Source organism: Lissotriton helveticus, chromosome 11, assembly GCF_964261635.1.
Source record: "Lissotriton helveticus chromosome 11, aLisHel1.1, whole genome shotgun sequence".
Classification (NCBI taxonomy): Eukaryota; Metazoa; Chordata; class Amphibia; order Caudata; family Salamandridae; genus Lissotriton; species Lissotriton helveticus.
This window is the reverse complement of record NC_136072.1, coordinates 910,853,132-910,874,606: the sequence shown is the minus strand read 5'-3', so window position 1 is coordinate 910,874,606 and position 21,475 is coordinate 910,853,132. Positions and strand designations below refer to the sequence as shown.

Below are 21,475 nucleotides of genomic sequence, written 5' to 3'. Positions count from 1 at the left end.
TTATTAGCCACTAAAAAGGAAGACTGGGATGCAATCTCAGCATGTAAACAGAAACAAGACGAAGACACTAGTGATTTTTATTCTAGATTTGAGAAATGTTTTATCATAAACAGTGGCCTCAAGACGAGTAGCGAGTCATACCCTCATCTTTTTGTTACTAAATTAGTCGAGAATTCAAGTCCACAAGTTAAGAATCGAGTTTTGAAAGTCGAAAGTACATGGCAAGCTAATACCCCGTCCCAGATGTTACAGATGCTTCAGTATCACCAGAATAGAATCAGAGAAGAGCAAGATCATGAAAGAAAACGTATGAAAGACACGAAAATGAAAGTACTAGTTGCACAATCTGTTCCACAAGACAGTCAGAAGAGGGGTCCGAATCAAGCGAGTCATTCTGCAGCTCCCGTTAAAGGGACATGCAATTATTGTAAACAGCCAGGTCATTTTATAAACGAGTGTGCAGTTCTGAAACATAATATAGCCACTGGTAAAACTAAAGAAAGACCACGTCCGCCTAGACAAGAACAAGTTTCACAGACTTCTCAGCCACAGAATGCACAACAGACAGTTCCAGCACCGCAGCCTATTGCTGCAACACAGCATGTTACACAGCAGATGTACCAGTATGCACAGTCTGAGTATCCAGAGTATCAGCCATATTCATGAAACAGCCTAGAGAGGGAGGTAGGCTTGCCTCTCATCGAGATTCCTGTAGATCAAGAAGGTCCCTATGTTCATAGTCAGGTACTAGGGAAAGACAGAAAGTTTCTGATTGATACAGGGGCAAGTAGGACGACCATCAGTCACGCCGAAGTTCCAGGGGCTCCGCTCTCAGGCTCTAGAAATGTTTCCCTTGGATTTTCAGGAAAGCCTATTGTAAACGAGATATCTAAGCCAGTTACTCTAGAAGTAGGTCCATTGTCCCGAACTACTGATCTGTTACTTACGAAGTCATGTCCAGAAAATCTGTTAGGTATTAAAACACTGAAAGAATTAGGTGCAGTTATTTGCTGCTCCCCAGAGGGAATACGCCTGTTTCTACGTGACTTCAAGGGTCACTATGTATTACGAGATTTTGATCCGAGATTGTCTAATGTTCCGCAGCATCTATGGGCGCAAGGTCCAACTGATGTAGGTTATATGCAAATCACACCCCATCGTGTGACTCTCAAGCCAGGTGTAGTGTTACCACGAATCAGACAGTACAGATTGCCACCTGAGGCTGTAGCAGCCTTATCCAAAATTATTGACGAGCTCATGGCTCAAGGAGTAGTTGTAGAAACTGACTCCAATGTATGTAATTCTCCGATCATTCCAGTCATGAAACGTACTGATCCAAATGCACCCCCAGTATATCGATTAGTGATTGACCTACGAGAACTTAATAAATGTATTATTCCCCAGTATCCAGTTGTCCCAGATATCTCTTCCCTATTGACAGCTATTGATTCCGAAGCCTCATTTTTTACAGTCATAGACCTCAAGAACGCGTTTTTCAGTGTCCCCATTCATCCAGACAGCCAGTTTCTTTTCGGATTTTGTTTAAATGGAAGGAGCTATATGTTCACACGAGCTCCTCAAGGTTTCACAGAAAGTCCTAGTATTTACAGTCAAGCACTTAAAAGACAACTAGACAACATTCACATGCCAACTGACACTGCCCTGCTCCAGTATGTCGATGATCTACTGATCACAGCCCGTTCTGAACGTGCTTGCGAGCGAGCATCACTTACAGTCTTGTATTTCCTTGCCGAGATGGGGCACAAGGTGTCGCCTTCGAAGCTTCAATTCTGTGTCCAGCAAGTGATCTATTTAGGCCACTTACTGTCCAAGAGGGGTGGGCAGTTGACACCAGACCGTATCCAGTTAATAGCGAGTCTTCCTCAGCCCAAGACCCAGAAGGAGGTGCGTGCTTTTATCGGCCTTACTTCTTACTGCAGACAATGGATTCCTCAGTATGCATTTCTAGCTAAGCCACTGATACAGTTAACGACACAGGAGGCAGCCGTATCGACTGTCCTCCCTTGGACATCTGTACATACACTTAGTTTCAATGAGTTAAAGAAAGCTTTATGCCAAGCTCCAGTTCTAGCTACACCGAACTACAGTAAGCCTTTTACACTTTTCGTCACAGAACGCGAAGGTACAGCATTATCTGTTCTCACACAAGATCAAGCAGGACAATACAAGCCCTGTGCTTATTTTTCGAGCACACTAGATCCTGTAGCCCAGGCTCTGCCTGCGTGCCTCAAGTCAGTTGCAGCCACAGCTCTAGCTATCAGACAAAGTGATTCCATAGTATTAGGACATTCCTTGACAGTACAAGTTCCACACTCCGTGGAAGTTCTTTTAAACCGTACACAGACTCAACACTTAACAATTGCACGTTTAACAGGTTATGAACTGACACTGTTCCAGCCACACATAGAAATCAGACGCTGCAACGTTCTAAATCCTGCTACACTGTTACCGTCAGTTAATTCAAATCCTGCCACACACGACTGTGTGGAAGTAGTTAATACTATGACTAAGCCAAGACAAGATCTGACAGATATTCCATTACCAGATCCCGACCTGACACTTTATGTGGATGGTTCATGTATGAGAACGAGTACAGGAGAACTAGTAGCCGCGTATGCAGTGACTACTGACACTGAAGTTATAGAAACACACCGTATTGACACCCTGTCTGCTCAAGCAGCAGAGCTAGTTGCTCTGACACAAGCCTGCATACACGCTAAGAACCTGAAAGTTAATGTTTACACAGATTCACGTTACGCATTCGGAGTTGTACACGACTTCGGAGTGCTCTGGCAGGAGAGAGGTTTCATGACTTCTCATGGAACCAAGATTCAGCATGGTCTCCTTATTCAAGCTCTGTTAGATGCCATACACTTACCGACATCTATTGCTATCATGAAGTGCAAAGCACATACGAAAGTTACTGACATTATTTCTCAAGGTAACGATCTAGCAGATCGCACAGCCAAGCTTACAGCACAGACTCCAGACATTCCAGTTAATCCGACACAGACACATACTCCAGATCCGACTACCTGTATGACAGTTAAGGACCCTACTCAAGATGTCATAGATATTCAGTTACATGCTACTCCCGATGAAATCAAGAAATGGTCCGAACAAGGAGGGGTCCAGACAGATCAGGGATGGGTAACTAAGGGTAGAGCCACATGGTTTCTCCCCGACTCTATGGTTCAAGTCATTATCAATACCGCACATAGTCCAGCCCATTTAGGAGAAAAAGCTATGTTAGACAGTATCCAGAACATTTGGTTCAACAAGCATTTACGAGCTGCAGCCAAGCAGAAAGTCCGTACCTGTATGATATGTTGCCAGTTTAATCCAGGTAAAAGTGTCCCGGTGGAACAAGGTGGATTCCAGCCCCCTGACCACCCTTTTGAAGTCCTCCAAATGGATTATATTCAGATGGAGCGATGTCGAGGTTTCAAGTATGTCCTTGTAGTTGTATGCGCTTTGTCCAGGTGGACAGAAGCATATCCAGTCCCAGATTACACAGCCACGACCACTGCCAAACAGTTGGTTCGTGAGTTCTTCCCCCGTTATGGACTCCCTAGAGTCGTATATTCTGACAACGGCCAGCCATTCTCATCTGAGCTTATGAAACATGTTTCCCTGTTGTTAGGGTACCAGTGGAAGTTCCATTGTGTACGCCATCCAGAAGCAGCTGGTCTCGTAGAGAGACATAATCAGACCCTGAAAATCCGTATTGCCAAGATTTGTAAAGAGAAAGGTGTAGACTGGCTAGTAGCTCTGCCAGTCGCTTTATTTTATATGCGCATGGTTGCACATTCCAAATCAGGTCTGTCCCCGTATGAAGTCGTATTCGGCCGCCCCCCTAATATGTGGGGTACACCTAGACCCCGAAGTATTACCGATGTTTCAAGTAATATGCTGACAGATTACCTAGCTTCCTTGATGTCTGCCCTCAACTCTTGTCGTTCACAGGTTGCTGCCGCATTTCCAGACAATACCGAGGTGGCACCGCATGACATCGTTCCCGGATGCATGGTTCTTGTCCGGAACTTTGATCGTTCAAGTCCGCTGGAGCCTCGCTGGAAGGAACCCCGACAGGTCCTCCTGGCCACCCGTACTGCCGTCAAGCTGGAAGGCAGGAAGGGCTGGGTCCACCTGTCTCATGTGAAAAGATTTTACGGACTGAAGCCTGTTTCTAAGAACATTTCCCAGGATTTGAAAGACTGCCAAAGTACTATTCTCAAGGACTGTCCCGCAAAAGACAATGATACTGAACCCTCCCTGTTAGAGAAAACTCCGCAACAGGAGTATAAGCAAAAACTAAGGTCTAGTAAAATAAGTCAGCCAGTTTGATTGTCTAAGTCCTCCCCTAGGTGAAACGGTTAGACCGGTTTCTGACATGTATAAAATAGACCCCCATAGTGAGAGAGTTAGCCAAAACTCAATCCGATGTATCGTTTTTCTAAGTTTCATATTGTTTTTCAGCCTTATGACTACCTGCACAGGTTATGCTTTTTATTTGTATTTTCCAGTTTCTCATGTAAATAAGTCTGCTAATGCTACAGTAGAGCACACGTTTAGTGATCTGCCTCCTCATGAACTCTCTTATCGTCTCGCTATGCGAAATAATTCTTTTATCCGTATGTTACATTATTCACACCAGACCAGCAATGCCACTAATTGTTGGGTGTGTGGTCGACTCCCCCCTTTCCAGACACCGAAGGGAGTTCTGCCACTCTTTCCTTATCCATTTTCACATAATGGTTCGTGTGGAGCATGGTCCACGTTAACGTCATCCTCAACAGATATGTCTTTTCTTAACAGTATATGTTTTCCAGACAAGCAAGGTCTTCCCCACAGAACAGGGTTAGATCTAGAAAATGAAGTTTATAATTTAGGTAATTATTCTTCGAATTTTATGGTCCTGAATGTTCAGTCTAATACTACTCCAGACTTACCTGCTATTTCAGTACTACCAGTCAAAGGTGAATTATGTGTCCGAAAGAATGGTTCCGTACATGTAGGCCATAGTGATTGTACTACTATTGTCAAGTATAGTGACAGTAGGAAATCTATTTTTAAAGCTTCACGTCATTCTTATTTTGTTTGTGGCCAGACCGCATATGTTCGTCTGCCCCTCGATTGGGAGGGAACCTGTTACATTGCCTTCCTACTGCCACCAGTTTTTCTAGTCCCACCTGACTACCATAGGAATTCCCACCTAGTACATACTAGACACAAGAGAAACCTCCCGATTGTCGATTATACTGAAACTGCTCTAGAACAATACATAGATATCAATAAAGGTGTCTTTCCTTATTTAGGTACAGTCGTGAATAGTAAACTGATACGTAGATTAACCAGAACCCTTGAAGCAGTAGTGATTGAGACTACTTCTGCTCTAGGTAACTTAACCGAAGAGCAATCCTTTATGAGAATTGTCGTGCTCCAGAATCGTCTCGTCCTTGACGTCATACTGGCCGATAGGGGCGGGGCATGTAGAGTCATCGGATCTAGTTGCTGCATTTTCATTCCTAATAACGCGCCGTCTGTTTATTCAGCTATAACCAGACTCCATAAAATTGCCCATATGTTACACCAAGATCCAGGCACCTGGACATGGTCCGGTTGGTTCTGGAATATAATTTCCGCCTGGGGATGGAAAGTATTGTCCTTTCTAGGTATTGCAGTAGCGATCATATTCAGTTGCTGCCTATGTATACAATGTGGCCCTGCGATTTGTGGCATTTGTGCTACCTCTTGTATTCCTAGTCCCAAGTCCCGTTCTAAATCCAGTTCCAAGAAAATTCGAGACGAGCAAATGATACTGTATGAAATGATAGATGGTATCATGAATATTGATGTTTCCTGATGGAAACGTAGTGACAAGGAGGGAATGTGGAAAAGTAAATTTTGCCATGTTCTGTGTCCCTACGTGTCCCCCATCTTATGTTATGTGTGTATGATTAGTATGCATATGTATTCCCCATGTTCGATTAAAGGCGCAATTACAGTTGTGTCCATCTCTAGTATGCCAGTTTCCAGTTCTCGTGAATATTACGAATATCAGGCCTATGTAAAGTTACGTTGCCACGTTTCTCAGTGTGCACGTTATTTCATTGTAAAGTCCCCGTTTCTAGGCCTCAAAAGGGCCTGGACACCAGATTCAGCTCCTGTCTCCTGAGCCCTCGCTGAGGAGCGATACAGCCCCCACCTGTGTTCCTGACCCTTCACTTACTTCCTGCCTCACAGTGCCCGGCTCAGCCTGGCTCTGCCTACGAGTCTGCCAAGAGTATGTTATGATTCTAGTTATCAGTCCAGCCCTCCTTCACTGCATTCCTAAGCTACTGAATCGCATCAATAGTTTCCATCACAGTCTAGCCTTTACGTCTCCATGTAAGAGAAATACTGTATTAATGGTCATTTAATATTCTTCATCACGCACTACATGTAGAATAATGCATGCTCCAGTCTTAGAGTCTGTTAGCCTCTCCCCTCCTGACTCTTAGTTTATATCGACATGTCCTCTAAACATTAGATACTAGATAGGGTTTAGGTACATGTCGCCCTGACTCCCCAGACTTCAGTCTCTGCTCCTAGCACAGAGCACCTGTCAGACATAGTCCCAGCGCACAGAGTTGAAGGCTTCCTCAATATCGAGGAAAACAAGTGCATACTGATTGTGGTCCTGCACGGGTTCGTAAAGAACATATGTCAACCAGCAGAGGTTATGCTGCATATTCCTATGTAGGATAAATCCCAACTGATCTGTGTGGATCAGATGTGGAAGATGCGGAGCATTCCTGCCTCCAATAGATGACTAAGGATTTTCTGATCTACATTTCACATGGAGAGCGGCCAGTAGGAGCCCGCCTCTAAAGGGTCTTTGCCCAGTTTCGGTATTACTATTAGGGCCTCTCTCATGGAGTCTGGGAGCAACCCCCTTTCCAGTTTCTCAGTGTATACTGTCATCATTCTGTCAACCAGGGCCTTGGGAAAGAGTTTATAAAATTCTTCAAGAAGTCTGTCACCTGCCAGCACCTTAGCAGTTTTCAATGTGGCCCCAGCTCCAAGTAATTCCTATCCATCCGAAGGAGCCCCCAGTAGCTCACGGTCCTCCGAGAAGAGCCGCAGCAGCTCCGCTAGGTATGCGGGTAGTAAAAGGGCCTCCGAGCTAGATGGCCGCGTTGCATACACCTCCCGCAGAAAATGTCGCTGAACGCCTGCTGAGTGTATACAATGCACCCCAGTTAGTCTCTATTTGCCAAGACAGACTGCCCGAGGCCTCAGATCTAATCAGTCACACTAATTAGCGTCCAGCCTTATCAACCTCCATGTACCAGCGGCTGCCACCAATTTATGTCGAGTGTGCTTTTCCAGTTGGTCCCATAGTTCACACACCCTGTGTCGTTGCTTATCTCAATCCCTGAGGCTACCCATATCAATGCCCCACGGGCATGGTCTAAGTAGGATGTGGCTTAGACCTGACCTCTCCACCTTTGTTTCAGATATTTAATGCGCCCCCCCCCAGATAATTCTCCTTGAGAAATGCCACAGCTATTCTATATCTCCGGAAATATGCATGTACCCTTTTTTCCTTCTCAGGACTATTCAGACCATGTACATTCCAAGTCAGTAGTTTATACTTAGTTCCTAGGCCCGCCATAGAGATTTCGGGATAGTGACCAGTCCCCCATCCAAGAGATTGACCTGAGACGCAGCTCACAGCACCAGTCATCCACGGAAGATCCCCTACCTAACAAAACTAAAATTAACAACATGGTCATAAAAAAGAGAACCCCTCCCAGCCCCTCATCCCTCCTTCAAGAAGAATCTACAAGCCCCTCTTGATACAACTAATGGTTGTAGGGATAGCAAATTCCACCCTAATCGCCCTCCGCTCCCTCCTAGTCCCGACTTAGGTGCTAAAAAGGCACTTGTAGAATCTGTCCCAGACACCAGGTTACCCATGATATGCACCCTCATCCGTGCAGTTTCAATACCTTAGGCAGGGCACAGGTCGGGGGTACACGCAGGTACACAGCGTCCACCCACTATTTTCAGGGGGTGGATGTCGTCCACCCCATCAATAAGTTGAGACCCACAGAAGTATGTCGAACTTGTACCGGTGTAATTTTCAGACACCGGGACACGTGCAGGAGCGCCTGTATGTTGTCTGCTTTCCATTCCCAGTAGCAAAGTGCAGTCGGTGAGGGGGATTTTTTTTTCACATCCAGCATGGCCGAAGATGAAGGCCGAAGTTAAGGGGCCATCAGGCCTCCTTTTGTTTGAATATGCTGACTGGAGCCGGCCTTGAACCTCACACTTAAAAGTAAACGCAACGAAGGGGAAACAACAGCATACAGGTTGTTATCCCTTCACAGGTATTTAAGAGAGGCATGTTTTTTACTTTGTTCAGTCCCTGCATATAAATGCAGCACTTTTTAGAATGTCAGATGTGTTTGTCTGTCCCAGTATTTACGCAAATAACAATTTCAAAAGCACTGTTTTATTTCTTTATAGCGCTACACTCCCAATGCAGGGTGTCAGAGCTCTTTACAAATCATACACATTATATATTGACAATAAATCCTGTAAGTGTGTAAATCAATGTACAAGACGAGTGACATGAGACAGGGTTACAAGGTATAGGAGTCACATGTCCATATCTCACTGTGCAATATTAGAAGATTACAATTTATGAACTGCAGGTAACAAAAGGATCTCTGTGTTATAAGAGGTGCCCCAGGTACCTGTCTACACAAAATAAATATCTGTCATCTACATGTTAAGTGATGTGCTTAGCAGGAGACACATTAACCTTCTCTACTACTTTTGATTCAAATCTGGGACTTCACAAAACACAGATCTCTCCCACAAATGTGTTAAGTTCCAGAGTTATCTCACCATTACTACTATTCCCTGAGATTTACTGGGCACCTGTACAGCAGAAAATGCAGACTTTGCAACCAACTAAGCAGAACAGATCTACTGCCATGCTTTGCCTTGTTGCCAATATTTTTGTGGCAGGGTTTAAAAAAAATAAATGTATTAGTTGAGGCCCAGATTTTGCATCAAGATTGCTCCACTTTTTTGGCACAACCCCAACGCAAAGTCTCATTAGTTAAATCTCATAACGCACTTAAATGTACTCGATGATATACCTGATAAACATGTGTGAGGTCTTAATATCTGATTTCACTTCTTGTTATATCACTTCCTGTGATGTCATGTGCAATGTCACGCGTCGTGACATCTCGCGCTGTGATTGCACGCGTCATGCTTTCACTTGCATACTACCTAACTAGGTTAGTCCTTCCACTTCTTTTTCTAGGACTTGTGCCCTGGCTTTAGGTGTGTCAGGATGCAGCAGGATTATGTTCTCCTTGGTGGGAGCGGCAGCAGGGCACGTCTAGTTGGTCATCTTGCTTGGCCATGCCCTCCTCTTTCTTGTAGGTGCATAAGTTTCCAGTGTTCTATCAAAGCCTGGTCCTTCATAATACTCACACAAACAATTCCTGTGTTGATATATGATGGGACCTATCATGTCTTCTACACTCTACAGGGATCTGAAGATTTTGTAAAGGTGGTTTTACTTACAATTTATCTACCACTCTGGTGATCTTAACCAGTATTGGGAGTTCTTAGATAAATTATTACTGGGTAGAAAAAAATTCCGGGTATACCCTCAGGAATTACTTTTATTTATTGATTGCCTTGGATGGTGTTAACATTTTTAATATTGTGGATGTTTGGTAAGATGCAATGATTAATCTATCCATGGGATTTAGCCCGCTAGGTATACCCTGAGAAATGTTACAGTTCTTGATTCCTTTCCGTTTTTTAAAGGAACTGATTTCTGTTTGTATTGATTGCACTTCCAAGGCTCTTTGAGTTACTCCTGTTTCTACAGACCCTGTCGACAGCTTGTAGCCGCCAGCTTTTTAGGTCTCGGCAACGAGAACTATTGTCGCCATGTAAGCTCGCAAGGGAGTACAGAGTGGTGCACGAGCCGACCAGGGTCTGTGGACGCGCACACACGCAGGCAGGCAGGCACACACACACCAGACAGACACAGACAGACACACACACGCACGCACACACACACACACACACACACACCCTCCCTCTCTGCCCACTCCCTCTCTGCCGCCCCCCCCCTCTACCCCCACTCACCGGGCTCTTTCCCTCTGCAGCGGGTCAGTCACGGCAGCAGGCAGGCTCGGTGTCTTCTCCGGCGATCTTCAGCTGATGTGCACGCTCACGCTGCGTCTCCTGCGCGCCCACCACGCTGTTTCGCGCCCGTTGATCCTCAGCTTGTGATTACTACTCCTTCTAACCCGGAATCTAAATTACTATTTCTTGGTTCTCTAACTCCACTCTGTTGATTCGTAACAAACTGATATTCAGCACATTTCACAGTCTCGCTTTTGCTTCTCATAAATACAATAAGATTATTTTAAGCAATGTCTACCCTTCTTTTGGTTCTGTGCCTATTATGCTTCGGACTATAGAGTTTTAGAAAGTGTGGTGGAAGATTCCATGATATCAGCGGCGTGCAGAGTGCAGAGTAGTGAGTGCAGAGTAGTGAGTGCAGAGTAGTGAGTGCAGAGTAGTGAGTGCAGAGTAGTGAGTGTGCAGAGTAGTGAGTGTGCAGAGAGAGTGTGCAGAGAGAGTGTGCAGAGAGAGTGTGCAGAGAGAGTGTGCAGAGTAGTGAGTGCAGAGTAGTGAGTGCAGAGTAGTGAGTGCAGAGTAGTGAGTGCAGAGTAGTGAGTGCAGAGTAGTGAGTGCAGAGTAGTGAGTGCGCAGAGTAGTGAGTGCGCAGAGTAGTGAGTGCGCAGAGTAGTGAGTGCGCAGAGTAGTGAGTGCAGAGTGAGTGTGCAGAGTGAGTGTGCAGAGTGAGTGTGCAGAGTAGTGAGTGCAGAGGAGTGAGTGCAGAGGAGTGAGTGCGCAGAGTAGTGAGTGCAGAGGAGTGAGTGCGCAGAGTAGTGAGTGCAGAGTAGTGAGTGCAGAGTAGTGAGTGCAGAGTGCAGAGTAGTGAGTGCAGAGTAGTGAGTGCAGAGTAGTGAGTGCAGAGTGCAGAGTAGTGAGTGCAGAGTAGTGAGTGCAGAGTGCAGAGTAGTGAGTGCAGAGTGCAGAGTAGTGAGTGCAGAGTGCAGAGTAGTGAGTGCAGAGTGCAGTGCAGGTATGTGCAGTGCAGTGCAGGTGAGTGCAGTGCAGTGCAGTGCAGGTGAGTGCAGTGCAGGTGAGTGAAGTGCAGTGCAGGTGAGTGCAGTGCAGGTGAGTGCAGTGCAGGTGAGTGCAGTGCAGGTGAGTGCAGTGCAGGTGAGTGCAGTGCAGTACAGGTGAGTGCAGTGCAGTACAGGTGAGTGCAGTGCAGTACAGGTGAGTGCAGTGCAGTGCAGGTGAGTGAAGTGCAGTGCAGGTGAGTGAAGTGCAGTGCAGGTGAGTGCAGTGCAGGTGAGTGCAGTGCAGGTGAGTGCAGTGCAGGTGAGTGCAGTGCAGGTGAGTGCAGTGCAGGTGAGTGCAGTGCAGTGCAGGTGAGTGCAGTGCAGGTGAGTGCAGTGCAGGTGAGTGCAGTGCAGTACAGGTGAGTGCAGTGCAGTACAGGTGAGTGCAGTGCAGGTGAGTGAAGTGCAGTGCAGGTGAGTGCAGTGCAGGTGAGTGCAGTGCAGGTGAGTGCAGTGCAGGTGAGTGCAGTGCAGTGCAGGTGAGTGCAGTGCAGGTGAGTGCAGTGCAGTGCAGGTGAGTGCAGTGCAGTGCAGGTGAGTGCAGTGCAGTGCAATGCAGGTGAGTGCAGTGCAGGTGAGTGCAGTGCAGGTGAGTGCAGTGCAGGTGAGTGCAGTGCAGTGCACGTGAGTGCAGTGCACGTGAGTGCAGTGCAGTGCACGTGAGTGCAGTGCAGGTGAGTGCAGTGCAGTGCAGGTGAGTGCAGTGCAGTGCAGGTGAGTGCAGTGCAGGTGAGTGCAGTGCAGGTGAGTGCAGTGCAGGTGAGTGCAGTGCAGTGCAGATGAGTGCAGTGCAGGTGAGTGCAGTGCAGGTGAGTGCAGTGCAGGTGAGTGCAGTGTAGGTGAGTGCAGTGTAGGTGAGTGCAGTGCAGTGGAGTGTAGTGCAGGTGAGTGTAGTGCAGGTGAGTGTAGTGCAGTGCAGGTGAGTGCAGTGCAGTGCAGGTGAGTGCAGTGCAGGTGAGTGCAGTGCAGGTGAGTGCAGTGCAGTGCAGTGCAGGTGAGTGCAGGTGAGTGCAGTGCAGGTGAGTGCAGTGCAGTGCAGGTGAGTGCAGTGCAGGTGAGTGCAGTGCAGTGCAGTGCAGTGCAGGTGAGTGCAGGTGAGTGCAGTGCAGTGCAGGTGAGTGCAGTGCAGGTGAGTGCAGTGCAGGTGAGTGCAGTGGAGTGCAGGTGAGTGCAGTGCAGGTGAGTGCAGTGCAGTGGAGTGCAGTGCAGGTGAGTGCAGTGGAGTGCAGTGCAGGTGAGTGCAGTGCAGTGGAGTGCAGTGCAGGTGAGTGCAGTGCAGGTGAGTGCAATGCAGTGCAGGTGAGTGCAGTGCAGGTGAGTGCAGTGCAGTGCAGGTGAGTGCAGTGCAGTGTAGGTGGGTGCAGTGCAGTGCAGGTGAGTGCAGTGCAGTGCAGTGCAGGTGAGTGCAGTGTAGGTGGGTGCAGTGCAGTGGAGTGCAGTGCAGGTGAGTGCAGGTGAGTGCAGTGCAGGTGAGAGCAGTGCAGGTGAGTGCAGTGCAGGTGAGTGCAGTGCGTGCAGTGCAGGTGAGTGCAGTGCAGTGCAGGTGAGTGCAGTTCAGGTGAGTGCAGTGCAGGTGAGTGCAGTGCAGGTGAGTGCAGTGCAGTGCAGGTGAGTGCAGTGCAGGTGAGTGCAGTGCAGGTGAGTGCAGTGCAGGTGAGTGCAGTGCAGGTGAGTGCAGTGCGTGCAGTGCAGGTGAGTGCAGTGCAGGTGAGTGCAGTGCAGTGCAGGTGAGTGCAGTGCAGGTGAGTGCAGTGGAGTGCAGGTGAGTGCAGTGCAGTGGAGTGCAGGTGAGTGCAGTGCAGTGCAGGTGAGTGCAGTGCAGTGGCATGCAGGTGAGTGCAGTGCAGGTGAGTGCAGTGGCGTGCAGGTGAGTGCAGTGCAGGTGAGTGCAGTGCAGGTGAGTGCAGTGCAGGTGAGTGCAGTGCAGGTGAGTGCAGTGCAGGTGAGTGCAGTGCAGTGCAGGTGAGTGCAGTGCAGGTGCGTGCAGTGCAGGTGAGTGCAGTGCAGGTGAGTGCAGTGCAGTGCACGTGAGTGCAGTGCAGGTGAGTGCAGTGCAGGTGAGTGCAGTGCATGTGAGTGCAGTGCAGATGAGTGCAGGTGAGTGCAGTGCAGTGCAGGTGAGTGCAGTGCAGTGCAGGTGAGTGCAGTGCAGTGCAGGTGAGTGCAGTGCAGTGCAGGTGAGTGCAGGTGAGTGCAGTGCAGGTGAGTGCAGTGCAGGTGAGTGCAGTGCAGTGCAGGTGAGTGCAGTGCAGTGCAGGTGAGTGCAGTGCAGGTGAGTGCAGTGCAGGTGAGTGCAGTGCAGGTGAGTGCAGTGCAGTGCAGGTGAGTGCAGTGCAGGTGAGTGCAGTGCAGTGCAGTGCAGGTGAGTGCAGTTGAGTGCAGAGTGGTGTGTATTGACAATGTAAATGACAATGCCATTTATTTATGATTTAAAGAAAAAAAAAAGAAATGTCATGAGCAATGCCAATAGCTCTACCTTTAATGATGCCGAGACCATTGCATTGTAAATGCTTGTTCTTCCTGTGCTGAAGAAGGTATTAATGCTAGCTCTGACAATTTCTGTTGTCCTGATTGGGTTTATTGCTGTTTGCTACAGCTTCCAAGAAAAGTAGCAGTCTCACATGCTTTACTCTAGACAGTGACAGGTTCTAGTTCAATAAACGACTTCGGTTAATAATGCAGATTAAGTGCTTATTGAACTGTTTCCCAGCGTTATGGGGCTCTGTATGCCTTAACTGTTATATGTAAATAGTCCATCAGTTTCAAGCCTGGTTCTTGTCCACACAAGTCGTCTTTCAGAGAGAATAAGTATATATATATATATATAGATAGATATAGATATATATATATATATATATATATATATATATCTATATATATATATATATATTGCTTGGTTATTAATTCTTATTCACTTTGTTTTGCGCCATTCTTTATAAAGTAAAAATCTCATGCAGTTCACCATTACATAATCTCCACATTCTACTTGTGCTCTCCCCTTGTATTGCTGCCAGCCATGTAGATTGTTATCAGAAATGTGGAGTCATTCTCATTCACCTCTTCCAATATGACCACCGTTTCAAGAGCTATAGTACCCCTCCTCTTTCCATGAGGTGTCCTTCACCCTCCCCTTTCTCTCCTTCATTACCTGTCTACTTCCCCAGCTCCTTCCCCCTCCCCTGAATCTTTCCCCTTACCTGCTTTTCCCCTTATGTATTTGTGCTTATCGTTTATCTCGACCTTAGAAGTAACTATGTTGCCATGCTCTAATAATTGTGTAACCTTTGTAACGATGTAACCTGTAACTATGATCTGATGCTCATGTAAAGCGCTCTGATACCTCCGGGTCTAGCCAGCGCTATATAAAACCTTTAAAATAAAAATAAATAAATATTCCCGGTTGCTTGCCCACCTTAGTCTTGGTGCCTCTTCTCAGGTTTCCTTCTATGCTAGGCTCGTTTTCATCACTCATTAATATCGTCTAAAAATGTTGGGTCCTTTAGTGCGACGCCACAACGGATGTCAGGAGCTACTTTCTCTGTGTGGTCATGGGTGCTCTCTGTACCTCTATGGACCTTCATCTTTCCAGCTTGCTTGCGGATTCCTCTGTTCCTGCTGCAGTCGCATCGTGGAGTTCTCATCTCTGAAACAATCCTTGTGGGGTTATTCCATGAATTTGATTCCTGTGTATCTGGCCTGTGATCATCAAGTAACTATCGAAATGCCACTATTTTCCTCAGCCCAGGGTCTGTCCCCCACTGGGATGAATTTTTAAAAGAAATTAGCGGAAAGTTTGGTTTGTGTCGGAAATATGCCAGAAGACTTTGGTTATTGGTTATGTACACAAATCTGATTGGTTTTGTTAATGCGTAGGGGACTCAGTGATTTGTTGTGGATAATGCACAAAATGTTATATTTTGTTACAGGAATACGTTATGGTGACTGTCAAGCCAATTCGCCTTAGCCTAGCAAACTCGAGGCATCTTTTTATTAAATATTGCCTATTGTCCCCATAAAACTAGAAATCAGATACTACTGAACGCTTACTCAATCGCAAGAACCTCCTTTTTAGGCATTAACTGAGATCATAGGGATGAGAAAACGTCAAGGCTTGAAGGATGTTGTGGAAAATATAGTTAACACTATATTGGAGCCCAGTAGATATAGGGCCTGATTCACAAAGATTTTGATGTGTTTTAGTAATGTAGTACTCCTCGTTGACTGCCTAAATCCAGCAGTAAGCAGAATTGCAGTCATGGCATACCACCTGGGTTTAGTTGGGAGTGCCAGCAAGCATTGTCTTACTCAACCTGGGCTGCAGGTAAAAATCCTGGTATTACTGTGCTGGTAGCTACCACCACCGTTTGTCATGTCATGGTCTAGACGTGAGGATGGAGTACCCCCATCTTCCAATAGAGTTGAATACTCTGCTGCTCATCCAATAACTAGCATAATTATCTACAGTACCTGCTAGGACATAGAATCAATCTCTTGGGTATTGGGTAGGGAGCATGCCAGGTTCATCTAAATATGATGAGGTCAGGAGCACAGTGGGACACTTTTGTTTTGCTACGGAGTTTTGACCCGGCAGGCATGCTTACAAATATCATTTGTTTTGGAGAAACACATTCATGGCTACTATGATTTTACTATATCTGTTTTTTAAGGGACTAATTAGAAAATTGGTGATGTTTTTAAGGAAATATAAAGTAAATGGTGCACCATTTTATGGAAATGTTAGCAGAAGCCGAAGTGTGTTTTGGTTGCTCTGACCTGTAAAGGGCGAATGCAAAGCCTGATGTTTATAAAGATTTAATGAGATGACTTGAAGGGATTATGGAATGTTTTTCTAGTGTGTTTTGTCCCCTCCAGGAATACCAGATGAAAATGGAAAGTATTCAGCAGCGCCGGGAGGAGCTGGAACGCAAGGAAGAGCAGCTCAAGGACTCCATCTTCAAATTCGACCGATTCCTCAAAGTAGGTTCTTTTTGCATCAAAGTCAGTGGGTATTTCCAACAAATTAAAGGGAGACAATCTTCTTTAGACCACTTGTCCAGCTTTTGATCTACCTCCATGTCTCCATGTTCTGCTTATGGCAGTTCGGCTGGACTGTCCCCATTGGAGAAGAATCAAGACTGATTTGCACATGACTGGGTCCAATCTGAGTAATTACCAGTCGCTTAGATCAATTTAAGCATTCCATCTATCACCTTTTTGTATACTTATTTTTGTTGTGTGGCCCGCCCATGATCTTTCATAGGGCTCTTGTACACATTAAGCATATGATTTGTTCATGGGTTCCCGTGTCCCACCTGTGATAGGTCGCTGGACTCCAGTGTGAAGCTTGTGATATGCAGTTGGGATCAGGTGTTGTGCTTGTGATTGGCATCACTTGCCGTACTTTTATTCTCTGGTGCTTTTGAAATATCCATGGGCTCCAGTGTCCTGCTTGTAAGCTGTTCCTCAGGTTGTCTGTCGTGCTTATGATCGTTCACTTGGTTCAGTGGTCTGATTGCTCTGTCCTGCTAGTGATTAGTCACTGCTTATTTCTTTCTTTATTTATTTTCAACACTTATAGAGCGCACTATAACCTGGCAGGCATCCTGGCGCTAACATATGTGTGCCCAACTGAGCCCATACTGAGGGGTCTCATCAGAGTAGAAAGTTATGCACTGGGGAAGAGCCAAGTCATTAACCTCTTCCTGAATAAAATCAGGATCAATGCTGCTTGTGATTTGCTACAGAACAGTGTTAGGTATTGTGGTGTGTCCCCTGGTTTCTGGGTCCTGCTTGTGATTTTCCATTGATTCTGTATGCTGCTTATCTCCTCCTCTTTGTGATCTGTCCAGGGGGTTCTGTGTCCTGCCTACGGTCCATCACCAAGCTCTGTTCCTGATCGGTCATTGTGCTTGATTTCCTGTCTACAATCTGTCACTAGGTTCCTGTATTGCTTTTGTGATCTGTCAGCTGTCCAATATCTGTTGCTAATCTGCCCTCGGGCTCTCATTCGCCTCTTGAAGTCTGTCATTTGGCTCATTTGGCTCCTACTCTCTCGCCGTGCACTGTGCCCAGCTTTTTTGCTCCTCGTATTCAACTATCTGACCATACGCAGAACGTAAAGATACAGCTGAATGTGTAGCAATCTACCTCTGTTTAGGGTTTATCTTCGTACAGCTCTAATCCTTTAGAACTTAAATGCCCACAAGGGTTGTTTGCTTGCTTTTATTTTATATCATTAGATTAACTTGGTCATATATGAACATTATCATGTAGTTTAAAATTTTTATAGTGTTCAGCTTGTAATTTGATCTGTACTGAGGTCAGAGCTGTTGATGTTGGAGATGCTGTTACTATGTTACAATGGATGTTCATCTCTAATTACAGAAGTCTCATAACACTATAACCCATATCAGGTTTCCTGAGCCTCCAAAATAGGAAGAAAAATGGAAAGGGTACAGGCATTTTGGAGATGGCCTTGTGACCAACAAGGCCTTCAAGGCCTTACCATGGATGAAAATACATGGTCAACAGCAGGGCTTATTAGCTGAAGCCGGCTTCCAAAATGGCACCTCTCTCAACAAGACAAAGTGGCCAATCTGGTGGCACAAAGCAGGGTTGAATGGGAGGAGCACTGACTTCTGCTAGCCTCATGTATGGTTTCTCTGAATTTTGCAGGAAAATGACTCCAAGCGAAGCCGTGCGGTGCGGAAGGCCACTGAGGAGCGTCAGCTGACTGGGCAGAAAGAGAAGGAGGCCATACGCATACAACAGGAGATCACACAGTTAGGCGAGCAGAAGGAGCGGCTTCAGCAGCGCATGGCCAGGCACGCCGTGTTCCAGAAATATCTGGAGCGTGTGCTAGAAAAATCAGATGAGGTAAGGTACCTCCTTCATGTTACCTGTCCTCACTCAACTCATTACTGAGAGTGTTTCAAGGCAGAACAACAGCAGTGGGCAGCCCTTCCACCCTCCACACACACTGATACCTTAGTCATGCAATACTTTCTTCTTTGAAAGGCTCCTCAAGCAGTGATAATTGGTTCCTTTCCACCAAGTCAACCATCCTCTTACACTGTGCCTTTGTTCCACCACTTCACTGAGCCTTTTGTCTCCTCTCCACTGTCACTTGTCTCATTGCCACTCTGTTGTCTGTCCCCCTCTCCCTGGTCTTACTTCTGCTGAACTGTCATTCTTCTCTTCTTCTTTCCCTTTGCTGTGTCATCTCTCCTTCAGTCTGTGCTCCTGGTTTCCATACCACAGCTGCACCCTTTGTCTGCCCTTCTACACCATAACTGTTACTTTCCTCTCTCACTCACCCTCTTGTGCCAATGATCTTGCTAGTGGCCATGGTCTTCTGTCAAGCCTTTTGGTCCTTATCAACAATGCCCTTGTTCTTTACTCTCTTAGCTCAGCTTTTGGTCATGTCCCAGTGAGTCTACTGTCCAATTTCCTCCTGCAGTGGTCTAGTGACCTCGACACTACTCCACCCTGTGCCCTTCCTACTCATTCGGTATACAACGGTAACCACGCATTTTTTTACAACGCGGTACCTTTACCACGCTACTTTTACCACGCAAGTCGATACAACGACTTGCGCTGGGGGGCGCTCCAGGATAGTAAATAGATTAATTTACTATCCAACTCCTTTCCCTAGAGTCCACGGGGACTGGAGTTGGAATAGTAAATTAAAAAATGTACTATCCAGCGCCCCTCCACGCAAGTCGTTGTAACGACTTGTGTGGTAAAAGTAGCGTTGTAACGGTACGCGTTGTAAAAGTACGCGTGGTACCGTCATATATCCTACTCATTCACCTCTGCTGCAGCTTTAGTCTCCTCCGGCCATTCACGGCTCAAGTTCAAAGGTCAGACTGCATGAAGATAGACCCAAAACATCTACTTTCAAAATACATACCTTACTTAACTATCTTCCTTCATATATTTCAATCTATTTTAAATGACTAAATCCAGCCAAACTAACCTCCCTGTTGTGAAACTATTCTACTCCAGCACTGTCGTACTAGCAGGAAAACGCTTGACAGTGTATTTTGGCATAGGAAGAAATATACAGGCGTTTTTGACTCTGTTTCTGCAAGCTACACCATTTATATTTTTGGGCCCACAATGGTCCATGTGATCTTTTTGCTGTCCTTGGTTCCCGACCAGAAAGCTTTGTGTCTTAGTATTGGTCACCTTCAAGCGCTTCACACCTGTGCCACTCCTTCCCCCACCACACACACATAACTATACATCACTGGTTTCCCTCTTGGTGTAACAGAATATTAATTACAGATGTCATGTTATAAGAAAAGCACGCTCTCCCTGTTTTTGTGCATTTGTGCCACAGTATTTGTCTGTTCAGCTTCTGCTTTAATAGGGTATAACATGAGAATATTAGAACTGTCCACTGAACGGCTTATTAAAAGTGTTGCTCCACCAAAGACCAGGTGGAGTGATTGGCATAAACTAGTGTACAAGTGTTTTCCCTCGGATGAGGGTTTGGTTTATTGCACATTGGCAAGACAGAATTAACTCATACATCATACCAAAGGGACCAATTAGTTTTGAGAGTAGCAGATTCACTGAGTGAACAATATTAATACTTCATATATAGGTGGGTAAGTGGGCTGAAGATGAGGCGGGTAAAAAGAATATCAGGGGTAGGGGCAAAGAACCCGGGAGCAGAGCTCTTCTTTCTACCAAATCCTATGGCCCCACCACCCTCGGCAGCATCCACAGACTTCGAAGTGCAAAGGGACATTCCCCTCAGACTGAGCACTGAATGAAGCCTCCACTGAGAGAACTACAGAGTATAAAGTAGTCCTTGGCATGCAGCCAGTTTGTGTCCATCGTCACTCGGGGACTCTGGTGGCAGACGGTATGGCTCAGCAGTAAACCCCGGGTGTCTGGCAGAGCCCTCCATCGGGGTGGGTGCATTTTTAGAGTTATCACAAGATAATCTCCGTAGTAACTTATGTATTCCTGGTTTACCAGCCCCACTTTCTTTTATAAGTAGGATGTCCATCATCGCTATGAGGAGAAACCAGATGCACACATCAAAGAATTGAAAAGCAATGGGGAAGCCAGTGATACCGTGTGGTCTACCGCCACATAGGTCCCAGTAGCCTTACTTCTTCAGTTCCATGTTTCCTTGCCTAATTCTTTAGCACGAGGAGTTTAGAGTATAGCAGGTGGAATACCTACAGAATTGAGGCGTGGATAAGGAGTCTGGTTGGAAATGCATACCGCACAGAACCTTTTCCTCTCCTAGACAATCCAGAAAAAAGTGCATGTCCCATGGACTGTGTCAGGAAAATGGATATATGAATTTATATTTTTGTGCTTGTTCGTTGTTTATGTTTGCTTACTGTGACATAAGGAGACTTTAAAGCACGGGTGTAAGGGAGAGTACTGTGTACCTTTAGTGTAATCATCATGGCATAAACGGAAGGAACACATTATGTGGCTCCCAAATATAGATGTTAAATGGGCATTTTGTTAGCTTTTAGCCCACAGCTGTTCCTCTGTTCAAAGGGATGGTGGCAGGATTTACCCCAGAGTTACCATCATGAACACTGCTGCCCAAACATAGCAAATGCAAGATCTCTGTGAATTTCCCAGTATGCCAGTAGCATGGGGATTGCAACTGGGTCTAGTGAATTTTAATTTATGTTTTTCTTCTACTTTTATCTGTGACTTGCAGGTTTTCAGACAAAAACCTATAAATCACACAGTAAAAAGACACCATGCAAGAGTACGAAAACTCCCTGTCAGAAGCACCTACTTTGCAGGACTTTGGGGGTCTTTTGAATCAATGACCCACCAAAGCCCAGACCAGAGGTTGGAAATCTTCCTCCAAGGCAGCCTCGAGGTTCACAGAAATGACTTACTTCACTCAAGCCCCCTAAATCTGCATGTTATGCACTCTGAGCTGAACAGAGTGGTGGGTAAAAGACACCTTGTTTGAGATTATTCCAAAGCCATGGGGTTGCCTTGATAAATCAAGCAGAAACCTTGAGAGCAAGACTTTGTGACCTTTTGTCTGAGCCCTTGTGGAGATTAATGAAAGATATTTATTAGTTATTGCACCGTTATGGCACAGGTTTAAAACCTGGTGGTACAGAAAAATAATATTTTTTGCTGTTGAGTGGGAGGTGCAGAAGTTGCACACAAGTTATCCACTTAAACACAATGTCAGCAAGTCTTGTAAAGGTACCCTGCTTCATGGTATC

General features: G+C 46.0%; 1 protein-coding gene across 1 annotated transcript in view; it reads left to right on the top strand.

The window, feature by feature from the left end:
* Positions 1-21,475, top strand: part of CFAP73 (cilia and flagella associated protein 73) — a 109,415-nt gene that overhangs the window by 47,571 nt on the left and 40,369 nt on the right. The window contains exons 3-4 of the mRNA XM_078667167.1: positions 16,119-16,223; positions 17,922-18,122. Coding sequence (XP_078523293.1) covers positions 16,119-16,223; positions 17,922-18,122 — 306 coding nt within the window. The remainder of the gene's footprint in view (positions 1-16,118; positions 16,224-17,921; positions 18,123-21,475) is intronic.